General features: G+C 45.9%; 1 protein-coding gene across 2 annotated transcripts in view; it reads left to right on the top strand.

Annotated features, from left to right (window-relative positions):
- The first annotated feature begins 10,264 nt into the window (after positions 1-10,264).
- The window catches only part of G6PC3 (glucose-6-phosphatase catalytic subunit 3), a 47,363-nt gene continuing 30,280 nt past the window's right edge, over positions 10,265-27,347 (top strand). The window contains exons 1-2 of one of the 2 annotated variants that reach the window (XM_040329999.1): positions 10,265-10,368; positions 17,795-17,912. In XM_040329999.1, the coding sequence (XP_040185933.1) occupies positions 17,904-17,912 (9 nt within the window). In that variant the 5' untranslated portion in view covers positions 10,265-10,368; positions 17,795-17,903. Of the gene's footprint in view, positions 10,369-14,701; positions 14,807-17,794; positions 17,913-27,347 lie in introns of those variants that run through there. The other variant, XM_040330000.1, reaches the window with a different exon arrangement.

Genomic DNA, 27,347 nt, shown 5'->3' with positions numbered 1-27,347 from the left:
GGCACCGCGTCATCCCGACTTCTGAAGTCTGGATCCACCAGCTGCCTTGACTGATGGCAGGCTCAGCGAGCCGCTGAGACGGCTGCTCCCCGCCCCTCTACAGCTCAGCGCTCCAATGAGCGTTGAGGAGCAGAGCAGGAGAGACGCTGACTGACAGACAGCATCTCTCGCTTGGGAGGGGAGAGAACCAAGCCATCGGCGATGTTCGGTTGGCTCGGTTCTCAGTGAAGAAACACCAGGGGACAGCTGCAGCATCGGTCTGATGCTGCATCCACCTAAGTAAGTATAAATATAAAAAAACAAAACAAAACCCATACTCCTCTTAAAGCGGAAGTAAATCCTCTTGTAAAAAAAAGACAACCTGCAAGACAAAGACATAAAGAGCTAATGCATAGCATACTAGCTCATTATGAAGTACTTACCTGACATTGAAGCCCCCGCAGCGGCCCTTGTTCGCTTCCTCCGACAACCGCCATGATACCTGGAGTGACTTCCGGGTATCGCTGCTCCGGCACTGTGACTGGCCGGAGAAGCGATGACGTCACTCCCACTCATGCGCGCGGGACCCGCCACTAACGGCATGAGGCCGTTAGTAGCGGCACGCTCAGTTTGCCTGCGCCTGATGTCTATTCTTTGCAAATATCTCCTAAACCTTTTAGGTTTGGGAGATATTTTTTTGCACCCTACAGGTAAGCCTTAATCTAGGGCTTACCTGCAGGTTAAAGTGGTTGTAAAGGGTTTACAACCACTTTTATGCCACGTTACACACGACCATATTTTTTTTAATGTCATTATAAAAACGACCGTGTGTGGGCTCCAGAGCATTTTTTGCAACGTTAAAAATGGGCATTAAAAATTTAGAACATGCTCTAAATTTTCGCGTCGTTTTTCATGTTGTCGTTTTCACGTCGTAAAAAATGATCGTGTGTAGGTTTTAACGACGTGCAAAAAACGTGCATGCTCAGAAGCAAATGGAGATAGCACATTCATCACGCTGTAACAGACTGAAAAGCACGAATCATCTCTCACCAAAATTTTACTAACACAAAATCAGCAAAAGCAGCCCCCCGGTGGCACCATACGAATGGTACTTCCCCTTTATAGTGCCGTCGTACGTGTTGTACGTCACCGCAATTTGCTTGAGCATTTTTTTTTCACGATCGTGTGTAGGCAAGGCAGGCTTAACAATAATTCGGGTTGAAAACAACATCGTTTTTTCTAGACCATTAACCACTTGCCGCCCGCCAATGACAAATTGACGTTGACAAAGTGGTTGTAGAATCCTGACTGGACGTCATATGATGTCCTCAGGATTTTGAGCCCCTGGGGGCATGCATCGCGGCGATCGTTGTTGCAGGGTGTCATTCTAACACCCCGCAACACGGATCAAGGTAAAGAGTCTCTCCCAAAGCATTTTGGTAGACTAAATGGTGTCAGTCATGCCCAGTTGTCTTTTGTTAAACTACTCAGACCCTACCATTCTTAAAGCGGAGGTCCACCCAAATTTTTTATTTTTTTTATGCCAGCAGCTAAAAATACTGCAGCTGCTGACTTTAAAAAAATGGACACCTGTCCCAGCGTGCCAGCGATGTTGGCAGCCGGGGCCAAGCAATTGCCTCATCTCTCGGCTGCCCCCGCCGCCATCATCGGTGAGGGAATCAGGAAGTGAAGCGTTGCGGCTTCACTGCCCGGTTTCCCTACTGCGCATGCGCGAGTAGCGCAGCGCCCTCACTGGTCCCCGCTCTCTCCTGGGACCAGTGTGTTTCCCAGGAGACAGGCCGGGGGGGGGCACGGGAATTGGCCTGACTCCCACGGGAGTCTATGCCCGGAAGAGGGTGCAAATACCTGTCTTACCTCTGTAAGGTGCCAAATGTGACACCGGAGGGGGGGAGGGCTCAGAAAAGCGGACGTTCCATTTCTGGGTGGAAATCCAATTTAAACCAGCCATAGATTTCTAACTCCTGAACCGGCCGAGATTCAAATCATCTACTGTATGGCCTGTCTTGGGCCAGCCACACGCAGTTCAAATCTTGGCCAGTTTAGCAGGAACCAGCTGAGATTCAAACCGCCAGCGGTCCGTCCCAGCACTTACCTGCTCGTGTGGCGGGGCTGTGGTTTCCTCTTCTGGAGTGCGGGCATCAGCCGCGGCAGCTCCGTTGTCCACTCCTCCAGCGTCCTCCCCCGCCAAAGCACTAGGCACCCAATAGGATCACCTAATGCTTCGGCCAATCTGGAAACAGGTCTCACAGACCTACCTCCTGATTGGCAGGGAGGAACTTTATATTGAGAATAGTGAACATTCATTCATTTGGTCACACAACTGGGTGGGCTCGGAGCTCAGCGTTTTGAGCCCACCTTTTTTTGAAGCTTATTATCAGGTGCTTCAAAAAAACACCCTGCCACATTGGAATCCAGGGTCCGGCGCCACTGATATGTAGATCAGGGGGCCGGACGCATGGATAGGTAGCGCCCGTGCGCCCTCTATGAACTGGCCGCCACTTGGAATTGGACAGGCTGAATGTACCCAGAGGCGTTGCTAGGGGGGTGCGGGGGGATGCGGTCCGCACCGGGTGACACCCGCTAGAGGGGTGACACCATCCCGTTTTTTTTTTTTTTTTTTTTTAGCTGACATGCCCAGCCTGCCCTGTGCAATCCCAGCCTGCCCTATACCACCCCCGCCTGCTCTGTGCCACCCCAGCCTTCCCTGTACCACCCCAGCCTGCCCTGTATCACCCAGCCTGCCCTGTACCACCCCAAACAGCCCTATACCACCCCAGCCTGCCCTGTACCCCCCCCCCCCAAACAGCCCTGTACCACCCCAGCCTGCCCTGTGCCACCACAGCCTGCCCTGTACCACCAAGCTGCCTGCTTGGTGCTGGGCAGCCTAGACAGAGGGGGGGTGACACCATGTTTTATCGCCCCGGGTGACACCAACCCTAGTGACGCCACTGAATGTACCTAGTTGTCTAATCAATCAACTTGCCGGATTCTCTTACGATTATGGATAGTGACTGCTATATATCCGCTAGCGATAATCACTGTCTTTTCCCAGCGAGGACGGCTTTCCCCGTGGGGAGCAAGCAATTGCTCAGAAGGGAATCCACTGCCAGCACTGTCTGTGTTGATGGTAGAATTGTGCGAATTTCTTTCGCATAGCGTATGGCCTGCCTTAGTCAGCATAGTTGTTAGGAGGGGGGAGGAAGCATTTTTAAGACTATTTAGGTTTAACTATGGAATTCTACTTTAATGCTAATCATTCCGTAGTCCAAGATAAGAACTCTTTGAGAAAACGAGGAAGTGTGAAGAATAGGTTTTCATTTTTTTTGCTCTTATCAAACAGATAGAACAAAACACTTTGAATGGTAAATTAAAGAGACCAAATTAGAGCAAATAATTAGAGATGTTCATTGTTAGGGTTTTAATCTACTTTAAGTGCATAAATTACTTATCTATTGTGTCATAAATCCAGAGCACATGCTTCCTGTGTTATCTCAAGGAGTTTATCTAGTTCTTGTCTTGCCCTACAGAACAAGTAGTCCTTAAAGCGGACCTTCAGTAATTTTTTCATCTTTCCATCTATTAAAGTTTTTTACCTTAATGCATTCTAGAATGCATAAAGGTAAAAAACGTTCCGTTTTTACTAGAGTTGTCCCAATACCACTTTTTTAAGACCGAGTACAAGTACCGATACGTTTTTCAAGTACTCGCCGATACCGATATTTTTTTTTAATGTCATGTGACGCACTGAGAGATGGCACTGGCTGATGGGCACTAAAAGGTGGCACTGACTGATGGCTGGCAGTGGCACTGATGGATGGGCACTGATAGGTGGCACTGATTATGCAGCACTGATGAGTGGCACGCACTGATGTCTGGCACTGATAGGTTGCACGCACTGATGGCTGGCACTGATAGGTGGCACGCACTGAAAGATGGCACGCACTGAAATATGGCACTGATAGGTGGCATGCACTGAAATATAGCACTGATAGGTGGCACCCACTGATGGCTGGCACTGATAGGTGGCACGCACTGATGGCTGGCACTAAAAGATGGCACTGATAGGTGGCACGCACTGAAAGATGGCACACACTGAAAGATGGCACTGATAGGTATCACGCACTGAAAGATGGCATCGATAGGTGGCACACACTGAAAGATGGCACTAATAGGTGGCACGCACTGATAGGTGGCACGCACTGATGGCTGGCACTGATAGGTGGTACACACTGAAAGATGGCACTAATAGGTGGCACACACTGATAGGTGACATGCACTGATGGATGGCACTGATAGGTGGCACACACTGAAAGATGGCACTGATAGGTGGCACGCACTGATGGATGGTACTGAAAGATGGCACTGATAGGTGGCACGCACTGAAAGATGGCACTGATGGATTGCACTCACTGATGGCTGGCAGTGGAACTGATGGATGGGTACTGACAGGTGGCTGGCACTTATGGGCAGGCACTGAAAAAAATGACATGAAAGGAACCTAAACTATTTTTCTATGCTGCCTGCTATGCCCATCTTGCTACACCCCGGCCACATAAAAGCAGCAGCGGACATCTTGTTACACCCAGCCCGAACTATATGGGCTGGGTGTAACAAGATGTCCACTGCTTTCTTAATGTGGCCGAGTGCATCGGGAGCATTTGCACGAGTACAAGTACTTGTGCAAATGCTCGGTATCGGTCCCGATACCTATACTAATATAGGTATCAGGACAACCCTATGTTTTACAATCTGGTACAATAGTGTTTTTTTTTCAAGCAACCTTCGGTCGGGAGCCGCTGTACTAACCATGCAAGGTTAGTTCAGCAATCTCCCCTGCTGAGCTGTTGTGTTCAGACCCCCCTCCAGAACACTCCGATCAGTGCTTTCTGCCATTGACTGAGAGTGCCGATCGGGAGTTTTTTGGCTGCTGGTTTTCCTGCATGCATGTTCGACATACACACAAGCAGAAAGTCGGCCGGTGTTTTTTGTACCGGCAAATGTCTCCTCATTTTGCCAGTGTGTACCGGGCTTAAAGTGGTTGTAAACGCAGAAAAAATAAATAAAAGAAACCTGCAAGACAAAGGCGTAATGAACTAGTGTGCATCGCATACTAGCTCATTATGAAATACTTACCTTAGGTCGAAGCTGATGCAGCGGTCCCTGCACACCTCTGTGACCGGCGACATGTCACCCGAAGTTGTTTTTTTCGGTTTTGTGGGGTCCAGCGCTGTGATTGACCAGAGCCACTGTGATGTCACTCTCGTGCTTGCCAGCGGGAGCCGCCGTTCACGGCATGGCTCCTGAAGAAAGGGCACGAGCGGGTCGTTTCTTAAGTGCGCATGTGCCGATGACTTTGGCTCATGCGGATACAGTGAATATCTCCTAAACTGTGCAAGTTAGGAAATATTCATGGTACCTACAGGTATGCTTTATTATAGGCTTACCTGTAGGTGTAACAGGGTTAAGGCTGGTACACACTACTAGAGAATCAAGCAAACGATTGTATGGCTTTGCTCGATGTTTCACAGCAAGTCAGAAACAAGTTCTCTAATCACTAGGATCACTTCCTTTATGCAGATAGACACCTGTGACTTTTCCTAGTGATTTGATTAACACTTTAAGTAGCATTGCCATCAGACTGAATGTGCACATGTGTATATAGCATTGTCATGTACCCAAATACCTTCCTATTGGAATAAATAAAGAATTATATATATATATATATATACTATGTGATCTTAAATCGATTTTTGATGCAATTATTATATGTATATATTTTTTCTCAATAGAAGGCTTGTACCTCTAATTGGACAGCATACCCTGAAGAAGCCCGACATATGGGCGAAACATGTTGGGGACTCCATTCTACAGTGATGTATTTATAAAACTGTATTGATATGTACTTGCTAATTGTTGCCTTTTAACAATGTTTTATTTGTTCTTTAAATAAAAAAATCTTATATATCATATTTGATATTATTGTATCTCATCCTGCACCTTCAAAGTCCCAATTAATCCCCTTGTATTTATCTACAATACCCCTTCTCCTCTTCATTATAACATGGGCAGGGTGTTCTGTAGTCCACAGAGGGAAAGCTGGAAACAATATGAACTATTAGCAGTCAACAGTGGTAGAAAGTATAGGTAGTTATTATCTCACAAGAATTGCAAGCAGGATTAACAGGTATAATATTGCATTTCTCGAACAGATATAACTATATAGTTTCAATTATACACTATATTTAAACAGACCACAAGGGAGCAAATGAGGGAAACTCCTTTGGGTAGATTCAGGTACGGGCGCGCAAAACTAAGGTCGGCGTAGCCTAGCGTGTTTACACTACGCCGCCTTAAGTAAGAGAGGAAAGTACATGATTCTCAAAGCACTTACCTCCTTACTTCGGGCGGTGTAGTGTAATCGCGGCCGGTGTAACGGCGCCTAATTCAAATTGGTTGGAGGGGGGCGTGTTGTATGGAAATGAGGCTTGACCTCACGTTTTTCGCTACTGCGCATGCGCCGGGCGCCTACATTTCCCAATGCGCATTGCGGCTAAGTACGCCGTACGGACCTATTGATTTTGACGTGGATGTAAACGACGTAACTCCCGACGTAAAAAATTCGAACCTCACGGCGGGAACGGCAGCCATACTTTTACATTGTTATTCCACCTCATAGGTGGAATAACTTTAGGCCGCCTAAGGCCTTACGGAAACGACGTAATTCAACTGCAGTGGCCTGGCGTACTTTCGTGAATCGGCGTACAAGCTCATTTACATAATCTACGCCGGCCGCAATGGAAGCGCCACCTAGCGGCCATCCGAAAAATTGCAATCTAAGATAGGTTGGCGCAAGCCGGCCTATCTTAGATATGTTTAAGCGTATCTCTGTTTGAGCATACGCTTAAACATACGGCGGCGTAGATTCGGAGTTAGGTCGGCTTATCTACTGATAAGCCGGCCTAACTCTTTCTGAATCTACCTACTTATGTTTACATTTGCTTTAAATTCTATAAATTCTAATTCGGATTTTTTCATTCATAACCTTTTATATCAGAATATATTGTTATTTTGCAGTGCTTACCATGTATTAATCAGCAATAGTCTATAGCTCCGAATAGGAAGTAAGTGTATAATGACTGATGTGTGCTTAATGAAAGTGTAATTTTCACCTTAGGAATATAAAAATCATTGATGTTTCCAGAGCACTCATATAATTATACTGTGAAACTAGTTTATTTTTCTAAGAGGATCTGCTCAATCTGACAATCTGTTTGCTTAACCACTTAAGACCCAAACCTTCAGGCAGCTAAAGGACCTGGCCAGTTTTTGCGATTTGGCACTGCTTCGCTTTAACTGACAATTGCGCGGTCGTGCAACGTGGCTCCCAAACAAAATCGGCGTCCTTTTTTCCCCCACAAATAGAGCTTTCTTTTGGTGGTATTTGATCACCTGTGGTTTTTATTTTTTGCGCTATAAACAAAAATAGAGCGACAATTTTGAAAAAAATTCAATATTTTTTACTTTTTGCTATAATAATATCCCCCCAAAAATTTATAAAAAAAATGTTTTCCTCAGTTTAGGCCGATACGTATTATTTTACCTATTTTTGTAAAGAAAATCGCAATAAGCGTTTATCGATTGGTTTGCGCAAAATTTATAGCGTTTACAAAATAGGGGATAGTTTTATTGCATTTTTATAATTTTTTTTTTTTTACTACTAATTGCGGCGATCAGCGTTTTTTTTTTTTTCGTGACTGCGACATTATGGGGGACACTTCGGACAATTTTGACACATTTTTGGGACCATTGTCATTTTCACAGCAAAAAATGCATTAAAAATGCATTGTTTACTGTGAAAATGACAATTGCAGTTTGGGAGTTAACCACAAGGGGGCGCTGAAGGGGTTAAGTATGACCTCATTTGTGTTTCTAACTGTAGGGGGGTGTGGCTGTAGGTGTGATGTCATTGATTGTGTTTCCCTATAAAAGGGATCACACGATCAATGACGGCGCCACAGTGAAGAACGGGGAAGCTGTGTATACACACAGCTCTCCCTGTTCTTCAGCTCCGGGGACCGATCGCGGGACTCCAGTGGCGATCGGGTCCGCGGGTCCTGCGGTCACGGAGCTTCGGACCGTGGCGCGCGCCCGCGACCCACGGCTGGGCACTTAAAGAGGACGTTCCTGTACGTGCTTGTGCCCAGCCGTGCCATTCTGCCGACGTATACAGTATGTGCAGGAGGCAGTCCTTAAGTGGTTGATTACCTTTTTAACGTCTTAATATTCATTCACACGCAGAGACCCGTACAGTGCGCAAGAGCTGTTCATCCATGTGCCCAGAGCTGCATGCAGGCAGCCTATGTTAGTCAATGGAGACGCTGTGACTGTACAGATTAACCCTGAGTCCCTGACAGTCATGCAGGGGCGGGCACCAAATGCACACTACCTGGATTCAGGACTATGCACCCATCCCTGTTCATCTATCAAACACAGCTGTGAAGGTGAGTGTACCCAGGGCAGCTTCCCCATTTGCCCCTCCTTAAAGCGGAGTTGCACCCGATTTATTTGTATTTTTTTAAAGCCAGAAGCAACAAATACTGCAGCTGCTGACTTACACTTACCTGTCCAGCGCGCCAGCGATGACGGCAGACGAGGATGAGTAATCGCTCGGTCCTTGGATGCCTTGGCGCCATGCTCATGAGGGAATCAGGAAGTGAAGCCTTGCGGCGTGCTGTCACGGGGGGGAGTCTATGCCCGGAAGTGGGTGCAAATACCTACCCTTAGACAGGTATCTGCACCCCCTCCCCCCTGAAAGGTGCCAAATGTGTCACCGGAGGGGGGGAGGGTTCCGAAAAGCGGAAGTTCCATTTTTGGTGGAACTCCGCTTTAAAGACAGCCCTGAGCATGGTACCTGACATGGCAAAGGGACCTCTGGTATCAAGAAGTTTGGTTATCGGGCTTCCTCCCAGTGGTTGGCTCCCTGAAAGTATGGGGACCAAACTTGTGTTACGGAGACCCATAGCCTAGCTGCATGGTACGGGAAAGCAAAAGAGTTAATTACCGTATTTATCGCGGTATAACGCGCTCCCGCGTATACCGCGCACCCCTAAAGTGGCCCCCAATCCTGTGGAAAAAATGTTTTTTTTTGTACTTACAGTTTTGGTGTCTTGCGCGGTGTCCATCGGCGGCTTCGTCGGGTCCGGCGTCCTTCTGCGGCTTCGGGTGTCCTCTTCGGCGGGTCCGGCGTCCATCTTCGGCGGGTCGGGTGTCCTCTTCGGCGGGTCGGGTGTCCTTTTCGGCGGGTCCGGTGTCCTCTTCGGCTGGTCTGGCTTCCTTCTGCGGCGTCCTCGCGTCCTCCCCGCTCGTTTCCCGCGCTGAGTTTGAATACTGCGCCGACATATACCGAGCGCAGTACACTCGTGTATCGTCGGGCAGGCTGGGCAACTGTCGCGCTGACGTCCTGTACGCTCAGGACGTCAGTGTGAGAGGCACCGAGACTGCCCGAATATACACGAGTGTACTGCGCTCGGTATATGCCGGCGCAGTATTCAAACTCGTGGCGGGAAAGCGGGTATCGGCGTATATCGCGCACCCACGATTTTGCCCTGATTTTCAGGGCAAAATAGTGCGCGGTATACGCCGATAAATACGGTAAGTGCACACATGAGGTCTGTGCTAGGTGCATGACAGGACCCCATTCTGTCACTGGGAGTGAGGTGACAGAGATACACTGGACTGGTGGAGAGGGTACAGGCTTAGCAGTGTCCCTCCTGTCATTTTAAAAAATTGTCCCTTTTCGACGTTGCTTCCGCCCTGCAATGATATGGAAACAGTGGAGGCCATTTTCCCCCTCACTCGTCTCCATTTCGAAGCGTGACAAGTTGGGTATCAATTTACTCAGCATCACATTATTTTTTCATTGAAAAAAAGTGTCTTTTTTCCAAAAAAAAACACGTTTCTAAGACCGCTGCGCAAATACGGTGTGACGTAAAGTTTTATTTTCGAGTCTAGGATGTCTTAAAAAAAAAATATAAACAATGTTTGGGGGGTTCTAAGTATTTTTCTAGCAAAAAAATACATGATTTTAACTTGTGAACATTAATTGTAAAAAATAGGCCTGGTTCTTGGTTAAATAAAGCTTGGCCATTTTTTTTTTTTTTTTATCAATATTATTATTGCAGACAGACATGAAGGAAATCTCCAGCCATAGAAGGCGATGAAAACCCCGCCCACATCCCCCCTCATTCTTATCACATGACCCAGCCACATCCCCACACGATGGAGAAGGACGGAGGACGCGGTGGGCGTGGTTGCTGAGGGGGCGGTGGCGATGACGTGTCTGTTCTGAAAGAGGTTCATTCAAACTGCGTGAGTTGGGCTCCTCGTCAGTTTTTGCCCGGAGAGGGGGAATTAGCGGCGGGTGGGCGGAGCTTGTTGTGGGTCACGTGCTGGAGACTGCGTTGCTACTAGACACAGGGGGCACCTTGGGCGGTGTGGCGGGCCGGTGGGGTCACCTGTGTTACTTCCTCTTTTCATTGTCTGACTGGATATAGCTGGGGTGGGAGGGGAGGGACAGGCTGTGCTGGGACTTGTAGTTCCTCGAGGTTGGAGTTCTTAAAGGAGCAGCACTAAAAATTCATTTTACTAAAAAGAGAACCAGTCACGGCTGGGCTAATGATAGAATCTAGATATTCATTCCTATATTATATTTGTGTTGGCTTAAAGGGCAACTCCACCTATAGCTCTCCTTCATGGTGACAGGGTGCTGTATGGTGTGTGAGGAAGGTGTGTTATATGGGCGGGAGGTGGACCGGGGTTGTGTACATCCGGCTGCAGCCGTACGGGTCATCACCAGTGGTGGCTGGTGCTCAATATTTGGGGGGGCAGCAAACCAATACCCCTCCCCCCGCGTGCAGGAGACAGACGGGAAGGCGCGATCTTAGGAGGCAGATGGTAGGGGCTATTGCTCTTCGCTCCGGGGCTGAAGAGGAAGTCTTGGGACCTGCTTCTGATTGGCTGAGAGTAGAATCAGGAAGACAATCGCGAATATTAATTTGCTATTGTCACACAAGTAAGTGGGCTTGGGGGCGCAGTGCTCTGCGCCCTAAGCCCCACCCTTTTTTTGAGGCGAATTAGAGCCTCAGGTTATAATCAAGTGCTTAACCACTAACCCCCGGACCATATTGCTGCCCAAAGACCAGAGCACTTTTGCGATTCGGGACTGCCGTCGCTTTTAACTGACAATTGCGCGGTCGTGCGACGTGGCTCCCAAACAAAATTGGTGTCCTTTTTTTCCCATAAATAGAGCTTTCTTTTGGTGGTATTTGATCACCTCTGCGGTTTTTAGTTTTTTGCGCTATAAACAAAAATAGAGCGCCAATTTTGAAAAAAATGAATATTTTTTGCTATAATAAATATCCCCCAAAAATATATAAAAATTGTTTTTTTTTTCCTTAGTTTAGGCCGATACGTATTCTTCTTCATATTTTCTGTAAAAAAAAATCACAATAAGCGTTTATTGATTGGTTTGCGCAAAAGTTATAGCGTTTATTAAAATAGGGGGTAATTTTATGGCATTTTTATTAATATTTTTTTTTTTACTAGTAATGGCGGCGAACAGCGTCTTTTTTTTTTTCGGTACTGCGACATTATGGCGGACACTTCGGACACTTTTGACACATTTTTGGGGACCATTGGCATTTTATAGCGATCAGTTCTATAAAAATGCATTGGATTACTATAAAAATGCCACGGGCATTGAAGGGGGTTAACACTAGGGGGCGGACGGGGTTAAGTATGTCCCTGGGTGTGTTCTAACTGTAGGGGGGGTGGACTCACTAGGGGAAATCACTGATCTTCTGTGTATACATTGTATGAACAGAGGGATCAGCATTTCCCCCCCCTGACAGAACCAGGAGCTGTGTGTTTACACACACAGCTCCCGTTCCCCGCTCAGTGTAACGAGCGATCGCGTTATGCCCGGCGGCGATCGCGCGCCGCCGGGCCCGGGACTTGGGGCGAGCGGGCCCCTAGTAGCCTGCGAGAGACGACGTAGAGCTACGGGCTCTCGCGCAGGGGAGCCAACCTGCCGCCGAAAAACGACGGCGGCAGGTCGGCAAGTAGTTAAAAAAAAAAAACAACCCCATAGAAATCCATGCGTCCTGCATGTAGATTAGGGGCGTGGTGCATGGATTAGGGGGTGGCGCCCCTGCACCCCATATGGACGGCCCCACACATCTGTACAAGGATGGCGGCCCTGAACCCCAGAGCGTCTGATCTGTCCCTGTATGCATACCAATGCCCACAGTGTTGATGACCAATAAGGTGTGGAATTACTGTAATTTTAACAATTGATCCCTTTTCAATAAATTAATGAACTGTTTATCAAATGATTTGTTAACCAATTTATTTATACCTCATAGTCTTGTATTATTTCCCAGGATTTTTTTCATGTGACACTTTCACACTGAAGTGGTGCGCTAGCAGGACCGCTCCAAAAGTCCTGCTAGCCGCATCTTTGGAGTTGGGGGTGTTTACCGCTCCTCCACCCACTCCTTCCTATTGAAAGCAATGGGAAAACCGCGGTATAGAGACCTATTTCATGAGCCATTGTACCTATTTCCCTTAGTGCCAGGTACCGTGGGGTAAGATTCAGGTAGATTTGCGCAGTTTTTACGGAGGCGCAGCGCACCGTTTTGCCGCTGCTCCTCCGCAAATTACCTGCGCTACCCTTGATTCGCGGTCGCAGATAGCTCCGTAAATTGCGTGGGCGCTCCGGCAAAATGCCCGGCGTAAGCGCGCGCAATTTAAATGATCCCGTAGGGGGCCGGGAATCATTTAAATTAGGCGCATTCCCGCGACGAGCATAGGGCGCATGCTCCGTCGGGAAACTTTCCCGACGTGCCATTGCGGCAAATGACGTCGCAAGGACGTCATTTGCTTCAAAGTGAACGTGAATGGCGTTCCAGCGCCATCCACGATTCTCTTACGCAAACGACGTAAAATTTAAACTTCGCGACGCGGGTACGTCCGGGTATACGTAGCATAGGCTGCCCCTGCTATTAGCAGGAGCAGCCTTACGCGAAACCCGACGGACGGGAAACGACGGTTAAACTGCGTACGCAGGGCCTCGCGTAACGTTGTGAATCGGCGTTAGTATGCAATTTGCATACTATCGCTGACCACTACGGGTACGCCCCCTAGCGGCCGTCGTAAGAATGCAGCCTACGATACGATGGCATAAGAAGCCTTATGCCATTCATATCTTAGGCTGCAGTCGGCGTATCGAGGTTCCTGAATCAGGAGCATTCGATACGCCAGGGCAAGTAAGCAATTGCGCTGCGTAACTATGGTTACGCAGGCGCAATTGCTCTTTGAATCTACCCCTGTGTTTCCCCGAAAATAAGACCTACCCCAAAAATAAGACCTAGCGTTATTTTCCAGAAGGGCTGCAATATAAGCCCTACCCCGAAAATAAGCCCTAGTTTAAAATGTTTGTAACATCCTATAATCCTCTCTATTACAGTAGTATATAATGTACAATGTGTGTGTTTCTGTAATATAATTGCGGGGAAGAGAGCTCCAGCGGGTCACAGAAGCACTGAACGAAGGTATTTGGCACAATTATATTACAAAAAACGCACACATTATACATTATATAATACTGTAATAGAATGGATTATAGGATTTTACAAGCATTTTAACTCCGTTCACACTGGGGATTCCTGTCAGGCGCTGCGAAGAAAAAAAGGGGGAGGGGGAGAAAAGACAACACATTACATGTTAAGACCTACCCCAAAAATAAGCCCTACTGTGTCTTTTGTTGCCAAAATTAATATAAGACCCGGGCTTATTTTCGGGGAAACACGGTATTTGTTTTGCTTACTGACCTTCCCAGGTCCTGAAATTATATTGAGCAGAATAAAATTTGGCCCTCCACAACAGTCCCAGTTTTCTGAAGTGGCCCCCTAGGGAAAACGAATTGCCCAGCTCTGGTCTGGAGGAACACTAAAATATTTACTTACCCGTTCCTCCGTCCGGCCCCTGCAGCTACGCACCCCCATGTCCTGATGTCATCAAGACTAAAGTAGGGTCCATAGACCTGCTGTGGACTTGAGGTTATTGAGGGACAGTCCACTGCCGAAAAATGAGGGAGTGCCATCTGCTGGGGGGGCCGAGGAACTGTTTCTCCTCTCCCTTGGACAAACATTGCAGTGTGGGGCCACCAGCTCCCACTGCAAGGATGCATTTTTTTTCTGCCTGGTGTTGGGTTTTAAGAGTCCCTTTCACCACCTTCTAAACACAGGCTGGATAATCTGTATTTGCAAGTGTAGAAACGCCGATGACTGTCGTTAAGGTTCCCTATCGAGATGGTTCCTGTAAGGACTGCTCAGGTGCAATCCTTGCCGACGGAAATCTCCGAACCCTCGGCCGGCATCCAGGCTCATTTCCTTAACATCCCCGTGGATTGGAGGATGTTAAAAAAAGAGCCAGATAGGACCGAGCGAGCGGAGATTTCCGTCGGTAAGGATTGCGCCTGCGCAGTCCTTACAGGAACCATCTCGATAGCTGGAACCATATCGTCGGATCACGGCATTTGAGAGTCCTTAGCAAAGATATTGGCGCCACACTTCCAGGAGTGTTGAAACATCAAACTCCTGGGTTGCCCACAGCAGCCTTATGTCATCACAGCTTTTCTGCTGCAAGTACCAAACATTTCCTGAGCTTGGCACTCAAAGCTGCTTTATAATAAGTCTGCTGTGATGACGTATGGACTGGGAGGAAGGAGGGGCTCTGCATGCGGTCTGTAAGTTTGAGGGTCCGACATACTATTTGATAAATGCATTAAAAACGCATAATCAACAAATAAAATTATTAATATAAACATGCAGTACTACACAGCTTTAGATCTGAAATGTCATTGAATGCATGTATAGGGGTCTTTGTATATAAAAAAAATATTCTTTTATATAATTATTATCTATTATTATGATCAGGATTCTAACTACTTGCTTTACTGGGCACATATACCCCCTTCCTGCCCAGGCTAAATTCCAGCTTTCATCGCTGTCACGCTTTGAATGACAATTGCGCGGTTGTGCAACGTGGCTTCCAAACAAAATTGACGTCCTTTTTTTCCCACAAATAGAGCTTTCTTTTGGTGGTATTTGATCATCTCTGCGGTTTTTATTTTTTGCGCTATAAACAAAAAAAGAGCGACAATTTTGAAAAAAACACAATATTTTTTACTTTTTGCTATAATAAATATCCAATTAAAAAAAATAAATAAAATGTTTTCTTAGTTTAGGCCGATACGTATTCTACATATTTTTTGTAAAAAAAAATCGCAATAAGCGTATAGTGATTGGTTTGCGCAAACTAGGGTTGTACAAGTACCAATACTTTTTTTCAAGTACTCGCCGATACCGATTACCGATACTTTTTTTTAATGTCATGTGACAGTATTTTTTTATTTTTTACAAATTTTTCTTTACATTTTGTTTTTTTTTATTTTTATTTTTTTACCGTGATTTTTTTGTTTTTTGTGTGTTTTTTTAGGGGGGGTGGATTGTCAGTGTGTTTTTTTTATTTACATTTTATTTATTTAAAAAAAAATATTTTATTGCAATTTATTTTTTTTAATCAGCACTGTTGGGGGTCTTTGGTGAGATATCAGTGGTCTTAACAGACCTCTGACATCTCCCCTTTAAGACAGAGAAAGGGACTAAGGGCACAGATTCCCCAGTCCCTTTCTCTGCAGCCTCAGCTGAAATAAATGGAGAGACGCTCCTCTCCATTCATAAACGGAAGCATCGTAAACACAGTTTACGATGCTCAGTTATATGAATGGACAGAGTCAGTGATCACTGACTCTGTTCATTCTGAAAAGTTAGGAGCCGGGTTTAGCGGCTCCTACCTCCGCTCTCCATCCTGACAAATTGAGGGGGGAGAGAGGACAGCACGGAACACGGGGGAAAGAGAGCACAGCACGGAACACGGGGGAAAGAGAGCACAGCACGGAACACGGGGGAAAGAGAGCACAGCACGGAACACGGGGGAAAGAGAGCACAGCACGGAACATGGGGGAAAGAGAGCACAGCACGGAACACGGGGGAAAGAGAGCACAGCACGGAACACAGGGGAAAGAGAGGACAGCACGGAACACAGGGGAAAGAGAGGACAGCACGGAACACGGGGGAGGGGAAAGAGGACAGCACGGAACACGGGGGAAAGAGAGCACAGCACGGAACACAGGGGAAAGAGAGGACAGCACGGAACACAGGGGAAAGAGAGGACAGCACGGAACACGGGGGAAAGAGAGCACAGCACGGAACACGGGGGGGAAAGAGGACAGCACGGAACACGGGGGAAAGAGAGCACAGCACGGAAAACGGGGGAAAGAGAGCACCACACGGAACACGGGGCAAAGAGAGCACCGCACAGAACACGGGGGAAAGAGAGCACAACACGGGACACAGGGGGGGGGGGAGAGGACAGCACGGAACACGGGGGAAAGAGAGGACAGCATGGGACATGGGGGGGAAAGAGAGGACAACACGGGGGAAAGAGAGCACAGCACGGAACACGGGGGAAAGAGAGCACAGCACGGAACACGGGGGAAAAAGAGCACAGCGCGGAACACGGTGGGAAAGAGAGCACAGCACGGGGGAAAAAGAGCACAGCACGGAACACAGGGGGGAAAGAGAGCACAGCACGGGGGAAAGACAGCACGGGGGGAGAAGACTTGCAACTCCCCTGCCTACACAGGTATCGGCTGAGGCATCGGAGCATGTCCCTCGAGTACAAGTACCGATACCGATACTAGTATCGGTATCGGGACATCCCTAGCGCAAACGTTATAGCGCCTACAAAATAGGGGATAGAATTATGACATTTTTTTTTATTCTTTTTTTTACGCCGATCTGCGATTTTTGTCAGGGCTGCGATATTACATCGGACACTTTTTACACATTTTTGGGACCATTCACATTTATACAGCGAACAGTGCTATAAATATGCACTGATTACTGTATAAATGTGACTGGCAGTGAAGGGGTTAACACTAGGGGGCGATCAAGGGGTTAAATGTGTTCCCTGCTAGGTGATTCTTACTGTGGGGGGAGGAGACTAACTGGGGGAGGTGACCGATGGGTGTCCCTATGTACAAGGGACACACCATCGGTCACCTCTCACTGACAGGACGTGGATCTCTGTGTTTACACACAGAGATCCACGTCCCTGGCTCTGTGACTGCCGATGGATTCCTAACCGACAGGTCAAAACCGATCGTTAGTAGGCACGGCCATCGGTTAAAAATCCAGGCATGCTCAGAATCAAGTCGACGCATGCTTGGAAGCATTTTTAAGCACGTCGTTGTGTTTTGCGTCACCGCGTTCTGACAGCATGCGCCGTCCGCTAAATTTCGAATTTGAATTTGAAAATTCCGCTAAATTTTGAATTTGAATTCCGCAGGGGGATTTACGATACGCCGCCGCAACTTTAGAGGTAAGTGCTTTCTGAATTAAGCACTTGCCTCAAAAACTTGCGGCGGCGTAACGTAAATCAGATAGGTTACGCAGATCTAAAGATCCGCTGACCTATCTGAATCTGCCCCACTGTTTCTGCTTAGGGAGTGTTGTCACCACCCTAGGACTGGAAGTGTGAATTGGCAGAAACAGCAGGTAAAAAAACTGCTGGATTGAAGGATAGGTTATTATTTTGTTTTTTTGTTTTTAGGTTTAGTTACACTTTACACTTAATATAGTGTTCTAATGGAAAATATTTGTTTACACAGGTGACATTTAAGAATCTGCTCTACTAAGTAAAGAACATTTATGATACCATGAAGTGGTAGTGCTGAGAACACTTAAAAATCAACTTCTCCTGTACGATCATAAGGAGCCATGTTTCAGGTAAGTGGTGCCACAAAGTGAGATCATTTTGCTTTCTTGTTTTTGTTTTATACACGAGTAGACAGTCTTTTCCATTTCTTCTTATGCCGCGTACACACGATCGGAATTTCCGACAACAAATGTTCGATGTGAGCAGTGGCGGCTGGTGCACAACATTTTTGGGGGGGCGCAAACGAAAAAACAAACAAAAAACAACAACAATTGCAGCCTCACTGTGCCCATCAAATGCAGCCACTGGGCCCATCAAACGCAGCCACTGTGCCATGCCATCAAACGCAGCCACTGTGCCATCAATTGTCACCACTGTGCCATGCCATCAAACGCAGCCACTGTGCCATCAATTGTCACCACTGTGCCATGCCATCAAACGCAGCCACTGTGCCATGCCATGCCATCAAACGCAGCCACTGTGCCCATCAATTGTCGCCACTATGCCCTTTAATTGTCGCCACTGTGCCCTTTAATTGTCACCACTGTGCCATGCCATCAAACGCAGCCACTGTGCCATCAATTGTCGCCACTGTGTCCTTTAATTGTCACCACTGTGCCATTTGATGCCACTGTGCCCTTTAATTGTCGCCACTGTGCCCATTGTCGCCACTGTGTCAATTGATGCCACTGTCACTGTGCCAATTGTCGCCGATGTGCCCTGTAAAATGCCCCCCCCCCGCCCGGGACTTACCTTTCTGGGGTCGGCCATCCTTCTTCCACGTCCCTCGATGTCTTCTCCCACCCTCGATGACGCTTCAGCCAATCAGGTTACCGGTAACCAGAACCGGTGAACCTGATTGGCTGAGACGCCTGTCAGTCTTATCCAAGGAACGCACCCCCTGTACGTCCCTTGGACAAGTATTTGGAAGCCGAATACAGCCTGATGGCTGTACTCGGAAAGCCTATCAGAGCCATTGGCAAAAGTGGAGTTACTCTTTAAAGTAAATCTGTCACAGACCTAGACCGCTCAGATGGAGATATGGTAATAAAATCCATAAGCAGGGATTAGGTTCAGTAAAAACAGTCAGTAATGGTGTCACATTTTTTTTCCCCTCAGCCTGGAGGGAGCCTGCCGGAGGGAAGGGTCTGGAAAGTAAAGGAGCTTTTTGTAATCTAGACATAAGCAACCATTTAGCCCTTGCAGTGCGGAGGCAGCCCGACTGCAAGGGAGGATTTTTCCTTTCCCTGGAGTTCAGCTTTAAAACGAAAAGTTCTTATATTTCTGGCAATACACAAAGAACTATACAATATCAGCTAGCTTTGAACTATGAAACCGATTGAACATTCAAGGCATTATACCATCATCCATTGTGATTGTGTTACAGTATCAGAGGTACTCACCAAGGCCGAGATTCTGAGAGCGGCTCCCCTTGCAGCTAAGCGCACTCCACCCCTGGAGATGATACAGAGGGTGAAGAGCACAAAGAGTCATGAGTCACCAGCAGGCTAGGTAGGTCTTGCGTGACGATCACTGGGAAGCTGGTACACCATGCTATGGTCGGCAGTCTGGGATCAGAGGCCCGGCTGGTGTTCAAACCCAGTAGGTCCAGAAGATAGAGAAGCCCTTAGGCAAGCCAGGGGGGGTCAAACACAGGAGGCAGGCAGAATAGAGAAATCCTCAGGCAAGCCGGGGTCAAAGTACTGGACAGGATCAGAGCAGGTCAGGGTCAATCCGGGTCACAACGGGTAATCACAGGGTAGCAGGGTTCTGAAGCACGAAACACAGGAAGCTGAAGTGCATTGGAGTGCCGACCACAGTCTGTCCAGACCATGCGTCCAGAGGGAGGAGTCTAGGAATGGCGCGGTCGGAGTGGAGGAGTTGCTAGACGGGAGCCCTCGCTCTCCAGCCCTGCGCTGACCGTGGAGCCGTGAAGGGAAGCGAGGGGCCCGGACCTCTCCCCGCTTGACCACCTCCCCCCCGCGGCTCAGAGATGCTGTCCCTGTGCTGTAAACTCACCCCCTTCTTTCGGATCCCGGCTGCCTGAGATTCTCCTGGCCTGCAGCGTGGACGGCGTGTACGGCTCTTCCTGTGTTGCGGTGATTGAGGCTTGCAGCGCAGAGCGGTGAGGACGGCGCTCGTAAAGCCCAAACACACAGAACACACAGAGCGGGAGGGGCTGCAGGGAGGGAAGCGAGGTGAACCGAGCCCTTCGTGAGAGCAGAGCAGCTCGTGCGCTCGGCGGCCCCCCCCCCCCCCCATTCCCTGGGGTGCGCGTGCAGCTGTACTAAGTCGCGGTGGACCGCGGCATGTGGGCCCCCACATGGGGAGCAGTGGTTGACAGGAAAGAGACCCAGCACCTCATAGCTCAAGTATCCCAAAGTAAATTAAAAGAAAGAGAAGCGTGTAAGTAAGGAGCTGGCTCCAAGAAGATCTCCAATAAGCGGGTAAGATTTAAAAATGTTACACCAATCGTTTCTCCAAGGTTTTTTCAAAATCAATGGACCTGTGAGCACACCATATTCATCAAAGCGGTGAGTACAACGCTTCTCACATGAACTAATATTAATGAGATACCTGCAATAGAGGTGGTAATGTTTCATATGAGATTGGGATGAAGATAAGAAATTGGTGACATAAGCGACATGTGCTTAGTAAGATAACTACCAGGGTGGATAAACTATATTTGTCTGTCGGAGGTCACCTCCCTTGTTAATTTTCCATTTCTATTTTTTATTCCGATAACGCGGACATTTGGATATTTGAGCGCTGGGACACTTGGATAATCAATTTATATTATACTTTGAGAAAGCTCCAGACAGAATAAACAGGCAGTAGTGGGTGCTCGCGAGTAAATGTTATAGGCAACTTGAACAGCTAAATGGCATATTGGATATATATTTATGTGGCACCCAGGAATTTTTTTTTTTTTTTGAGAAACACGCTCGAAAAGCCTGCCAGCCGGATGTAAGCCTCATTGCTCACAGCAATACCTCACTGAAGGAAATACACTGAGATAAAAAAAGAGTTTATTTAAAAAAATAAAAATAAAAATATAAATAAATAAAATGTGTAGCTCAACTCAGTAGAAAAGTGCTGTGTAGACGCGAGACTTATTCAAGTGACGGACCCAGTAGGATCCTCTTGGGCTATTACCCCCAAAACTCCCTGCCAGCTCTGTAAGCTCAAAAAAAGAAAAAAAAAAAAAAACAGAAAAACCTCTCGGAGCTCTGTTTTTTTCTCCCCTGTCCTCTCCCCCCCCCCTTTTTTTTTCTTTTTTTTCTCCCCTCTATTAGAGAGAGAAAGGGGGTTCACATAGACTGGTATGCCCCCCTGGCCCAAAACGAAATTACTATAAAACGTCTATAAACCTCTGGTTGGCATATCGTGGGCGCAACACGGGCACAGTAAAGAGCGGTTGTAAACAAGATTACTGTAAAACCAAGAGGGTTGTAAGATGACCACAAGGGGAAGGGGAGCGAAAGGGGGGGCAATCCCAAAGGTTCCCCGGATAAGTCAAAGCCCAGGCCCGATGTGTAAATTTGTGACACATGGGACAAACGGAGATAACCAGCCCGTTGAAAAACTACTAACGGGTAGAGGAAGCCAGGTAGAAAAAGATAAGAAGAGAGACAAGAAAAAAGGGGCTACCAACACACTGGCCGACTTAGAAACACTCTCAGAAACATTCTTAGAGACTAGATTTGACCATGATGGAGAGAGTGAATTAGAACAGGGAAATAAGGAAGAAACCCAGGATATGACACTCCTACCAACAAAAATGGAAATGGAGGGAATGTTTGCTGCCCTAGAAAGATCAATCAAATCGCAAATGGAAAGAATGGAGAAAAATATGGGGCATATATTGGAAAGAGTTGAAGAAGTAGAGAAAAAAGTCGACTCAAATGTAACCTCAGTTAAAAAACTAGAAGATGAAATAAAAGCATTAAAAATTAATCAACGAGAACAGGCGTATAAAGTAGAAGATCAGGAGAATAGAGATAGAAGGAAGAACATTAGAATACGCGGAGTTCCTGATACCGCACAAACTGAGGACTTGCCAGAAATAATAAGGAAAATTTGTAACCCAATATTAGAAAGAGAAATAACGACCCCCCCCTAGAATAGAACGAGCGCATAGGATAAGACGAGCCAGAGAGAGATCACAGGATTATCCAAGAGACATTATTGTGCGATTTGAAAGTTGGGAAGAGAAAAACCAACTTTGGAGAAACCTGAGAGGGAAGTCGCCATTGGAATATGATCAACATAATATCCAAATTTACCAAGACCTGTCCCAAGAGACGTTAAAAAGAAGAAGAAGTTTAAAACCATTGTTGGGGATCCTACAAGAGCAAGACATTCAGTACAACTGGGGATTCCCAGCATGTTTGATAGGGAGGAAAAACGGGGACTTCGGCAAGACTGAGGTTCATCGAGGAAATACCAGAATTTTGTAATAGCTTAGGCATCCCAATACCAAAAAATTAATAATGATCTCGACTGCGGAGAAGAGGGGGGGGAGAGGGGGGGAGGGCGGGGGGGGGGGGGACGGGAGGGGCTAAGATAGTAAGCAACTAGCAGGGGATGGGGGAGAGGGGAGACCCGGAGAGCACCCCTTCACCTAGTAAGCCATCGGAGTGGGAAGGGGGAGGGGGGAGACCCAGAAAGCGCTTCTTCACCACTTCCCCAGTATAGGGAGATAGGAGACCGGGCTAAAATAGAACTCCACCTCAGCCTGAGGAGCAAAAGAGCGCCAGGAGCGCCAAATAGAAAAAGCTCTAAATGACCAGAAGGTCAGGGATCGAATGGGGGGAAGGGGGGGAGCGGGTGGGGGGGAGAAAGCCCCAAATGAAGAACAAGGGGGCAAGATACGAGGGGAGGGGAGGGGGGGGGAGGGAGAAGGGAGGGGGAGGAGGAGTTTGGGTGGGTAGGGAGAGGGGAGGATTGGGAAGGGGGGGGGAAAGGGACTCAGATCTGTGTGTCATGTAGCAGGATAGAACATATATATCCGAGAAAGACAGAAAAGGGAAAAAAAAAAAAAAAATATGACAAACATAAATTTTTTAACATATAATGTAAGAGGTCTTAGTTGCCCTGAAAAAAGGCATATGGTATTAAGAGAAATTGAAAGGTATTCCGCTGAAATCGTTTTTCTGCAAGAGACACACATAACGTTGGATTCTAATGTTAGACTGTATTCTCGGGCAGTTCCCATTTGGTATTATGGGGACTCCCCAAAGAAAAGAGCTAAGGGGGTTGCCATAGGAATAGGGAATAATATCTCTTTTACAGTAGAAGATAGGAAGGTAGACCCGGACGGTCGTTATCTGTTCCTAAAAGGAGTACTCCAAGGAAAAAAATACACGTTAGCAAATATATACTGCCCAAATAACCAACCATACAAATATCTGAGGGGGATCTTGAACGCTTTAATGGACTTTAAATCAGGACATATAATACTAGCAGGAGACTTCAACCTCTCAATGGACTATCAACTGGCACCTCTGAGCACCTGGGCTCAGAGGCGAAATATTAAACAGTTTAGAATATTAAGAAAAAAAATGCATGACTACTGTTTAATAGATCCTTGGAGGATTACACATCCAAATAAAAGGGACTATACCTACTTTTCTCCCGTCCACGGAACATACTCAAGACTGGACTATATAATGGTAGACCACGAGTTACTGGAAGAGGTAGTTAAAACTTCAATAGGGGTAACCACAATTTCAGACCATGCTCCTGTAACAGTGGAAATTAGATTCAAAGAGACAGAGCAAAGAAAAGGATCATGGAACTTAAACGAAGAACTTATAGAGGATATAGAGGTAAACAACATAGTGAGAACGGATTTGGAGCAATATTTCACCCTCAATAACACACCTGAAGTAAGGGTAGCTACTGTATGGGAGGCCCATAAGGCATACATCAGAGGGAAACTAATCTCAATAGGAGCAGGGAAGAAAAAGATAAGAAAATTAAACATGAAAAAATTAACAACTGAGCTATTTGAACTGGAACAAATGCATAAGGAGCGAGGAGAAAATGAAATATACCAAGAAATTGTTGTAAAGAGGACCCAGCTTAGAGATCTTATGAAGGTTGAAACAAGAGACATATTTAAAAATGTTAGAAAGGAGAGGTATAAATGGGGGAACAAACCAGGGAAATTTTTAGCTAGAATATCTAGGGAAAAAAAAAAAAAAACTACATAGAAAAAATAAAAAACCAAGATGGCCTTATGAAATATAAGACGTCCGAAATCGCGGAGTCCTTCCGGACTTTTTATAGCTCATTATATTCAATAAGAACTAATGAAACCCAAGAGCAAGAAAGGATGAGAAAAAGGAAAATCAGGGAATACTTAGAAGAAGTGAAATTACCTAAAATCTCCCAAAACGACATTGAATCCTTAGAGGCCCCAATAACTCAAGATGAGGTACACAGAGCCTTCCGGGAAACACCGTGTGGTAAGAGCCCAGGCCCCGATGGTTTGCCGATTAAATATTACAAAACATTTAAAGAACTTTTGATCCCAGAGATGTGCAACTATTTTAACAAAATAGGAGAGGAAGAGGAAATAAGAAAAGAATCTCTATTGGCAAATATTTCTATTATCCCTAAAACGGGAAAAGATGGAACGTTGTGCTCCAGCTATCGACCAATAGCATTGTTAAATGCAGATCTGAAAGTATACGCGAAAATATTAGCAACTAGGATAAAAAGTTTAATGCCGCAATTAATAAACCCAGATCAGGCGGGCTTTGTAGCGGGCAGAGAAGGAAGAGATAATAGCATAAGGACTCTGTTACTGTTACAACAAGATCCAAAAAGAAGCCCCCAGTCGTACTCATGTCTTTAGATGCCGAAAAAGCATTTGACAGAGTCGACTGGGGGTTTATGATGGAAACCTTACAAAATATAGGCCTGGGACCAAGGTTCATGAAATGGGTAAAGAACTTGTATAGTCACCCGACGGCAAGGGTGAAGGTCAATGGGAGTATGTCGTCTGTGTTTAACATGGAAAACGGAACCAGACAGGGTTGCCCGCTCTCGCCTCTCCTATATGTAATAGCCCTGGAACCGTTGTTAGCAAAAATCTGGGAAAACCCGGGGATAGGAGGGGTGAGGGTGGGAGATGAAGAACACAAGGTGGCGGCGTATGCAGACGACATACTCCTATACTTGACCAAACCGAGAGTCTCCCTCCCTAATGTCATAAAGGAAATAAAAAGATACGGTGAACTCTCAAACTTTAAAATAAACCCGATAAAAACAGTAATTTTGAATTTAGGGATAGATAAAAAAGAAGCAGAAGAACTTCAGAAAGAGTTTCCATTTACATGGGAAAAAGAAGCTATAACGTACCTGGGTATAAAAATTACATCTACAGTTGAAAAACTCTATTCGGCCAATTTTGTCCCCTTAATCAACGACATTAACCAAGACCTGAAAAACCTAGCAAAAAAACATATCTCCTGGATAGGCAAGATTAATGCGTTCAAAATGATGATATTACCAAAGATAACATACAAACTTCAATGCTCCCAATAAAAATACCGCAAAGCTTCTTTAAAGTAATTAAAACAGTAATTTTGAAATATATATGGGCAGGAAAAAAGGCTAGATTAAGCTATCCATTGCTGAGCATGAAAAAAAAAGGAGGGGGGTTGGGGCTCCCCGATATAAAAAGATATTATTTTGCTGTAAACTTAGCAAGGTTGGTAGAATGGACAAACGCATACACAAAAAAAAATGGGTACGTATGGAAGAAATATTAAGTAGGACACAATTAAATAGAAATATATGGATACCACCGAAAATGAGGGAATTGAGCACGAACACACATAATATAACAAGGAACGTATTTAGAATATGGGACACAATATTTAGACGGGAAAAATGGGAGTATAACTCTCCATTAACCCCATTAGCAGGCACAAATTTTTTTCCACCAGGAAATGGAACACGTTTTGGAAAGCACCTAGGGGAGAAAAAATTAAAAGATATTGTTACACGTGGGAAAATTAAACTAAGACAAGAGATAAAAATAGGGGAAAAGGAACAAAATATGAGTGAATGGGAGTATTTGCAGTTAAAACACTTTGTGAGCACACTACCACAACCAATTAGGGAAGATAAGACACTATACCCAATAGAAAAAATATGCAGCATGGATAAGCCCCTGACACATGGAATATCAAAGGCATATGGGATATTAACAGAACTCGAGACTCAAGACACACTGCCTTTCTTAGAAAAATGGGAAAGCGATATCGGTAAAAAAATTGATAAAACACAAATGATAGGTGCAGTATACAATCATGCAGCGGACATTACCACCATAGAAGCAAACTATAAATGTATGGTGCGATGGCACCTGACCCCATCAAGAATGAGTAAGATTCATCCAAGAAATTCAGAGCTATGCTGGAGAAACTGTAAACAAAAAGGAACAACTCTACATATATGGTGGGACTGCCCGAGAATCCAGGAATATTGGAAAGAAATCTTGAAATATATTGTAGAAATAACAGGGGAGACGATTCTATGTAGCCCGCTGCCCTGTCTGTTTCATGGAACTGAAAAAACAAAAAAACAATATGGAACAACTCTGGTCCCAGTGTTATTAAATGCAGCTAAGGCTCTGATCCCAAAAAATTGGCTACATCCAAAGAGGCCATCAATTAAAGAGTGGATAGAAAGGGTGGAATATATAGAAGAGATGGAGTATCTGGCCTGCAGAGAGACAGGAGAAGAGGACAAATACAGGGTGGTTTGGGAAAAATGGAAAGTATTCAAATCCTCAGAAAAGTTTGCCCAGGGAATGATAGAAGCAGATGGCTGAGAAAGCATAAAGAAGATTACATGGCACACAGATCTGGGGGGGGGGGGATGATGCGAAGCCGCAAGAGAGACGCTAAGGGCGGGCGAACCGTGAGCTAGCCTCTCCGCTATATGTGAGCAGAGTCTGACGTGAAAAAAAAAAAAAAAAAAAAGAAACACAGGAAGCTGAGAGACAAACCAGCAACTAAACATGGGACTGAGCAGCCTTTTATAGGCCAGTGGGGGAATTCACGGTATGCGCACTCGCCCGCGCCGTTACACTGTATCGCACACCTGCATATATATATATATATATATATATATATATATATATATATATATATATATAAATAAAACGTACCCAATCTCTATTTCCACATTCAATAAAAACATGATGGCTGGTATATCTAATAAATTTGCACAATACATCATGTCACAGAAATATGAAATAGTGTGAATGAATCCGCGCAATGGAAACAAATATTGCCTATGAGTGATTGATTATTTGTTTTTTTTTGACACCGTTAATTAATTAAGCAGCTGCCCCTACTTAATTTATCACCTAAGTGCGATAATGAATTGAATGAGGTATAGAGGTAGGAGTGGCGCTACCTTAATTAATACATGAATGTAAAGTGCAATACTGATAATGTGGGTAGTGGATTTACCCTATTGGT

The sequence above is a fragment of the Rana temporaria genome, chromosome 12, assembly GCF_905171775.1.
Source record: "Rana temporaria chromosome 12, aRanTem1.1, whole genome shotgun sequence".
Lineage (NCBI taxonomy): Eukaryota > Metazoa > Chordata > Amphibia > Anura > Ranidae > Rana > Rana temporaria.
This window is presented reverse-complemented; position numbering and strand designations above follow the sequence as displayed.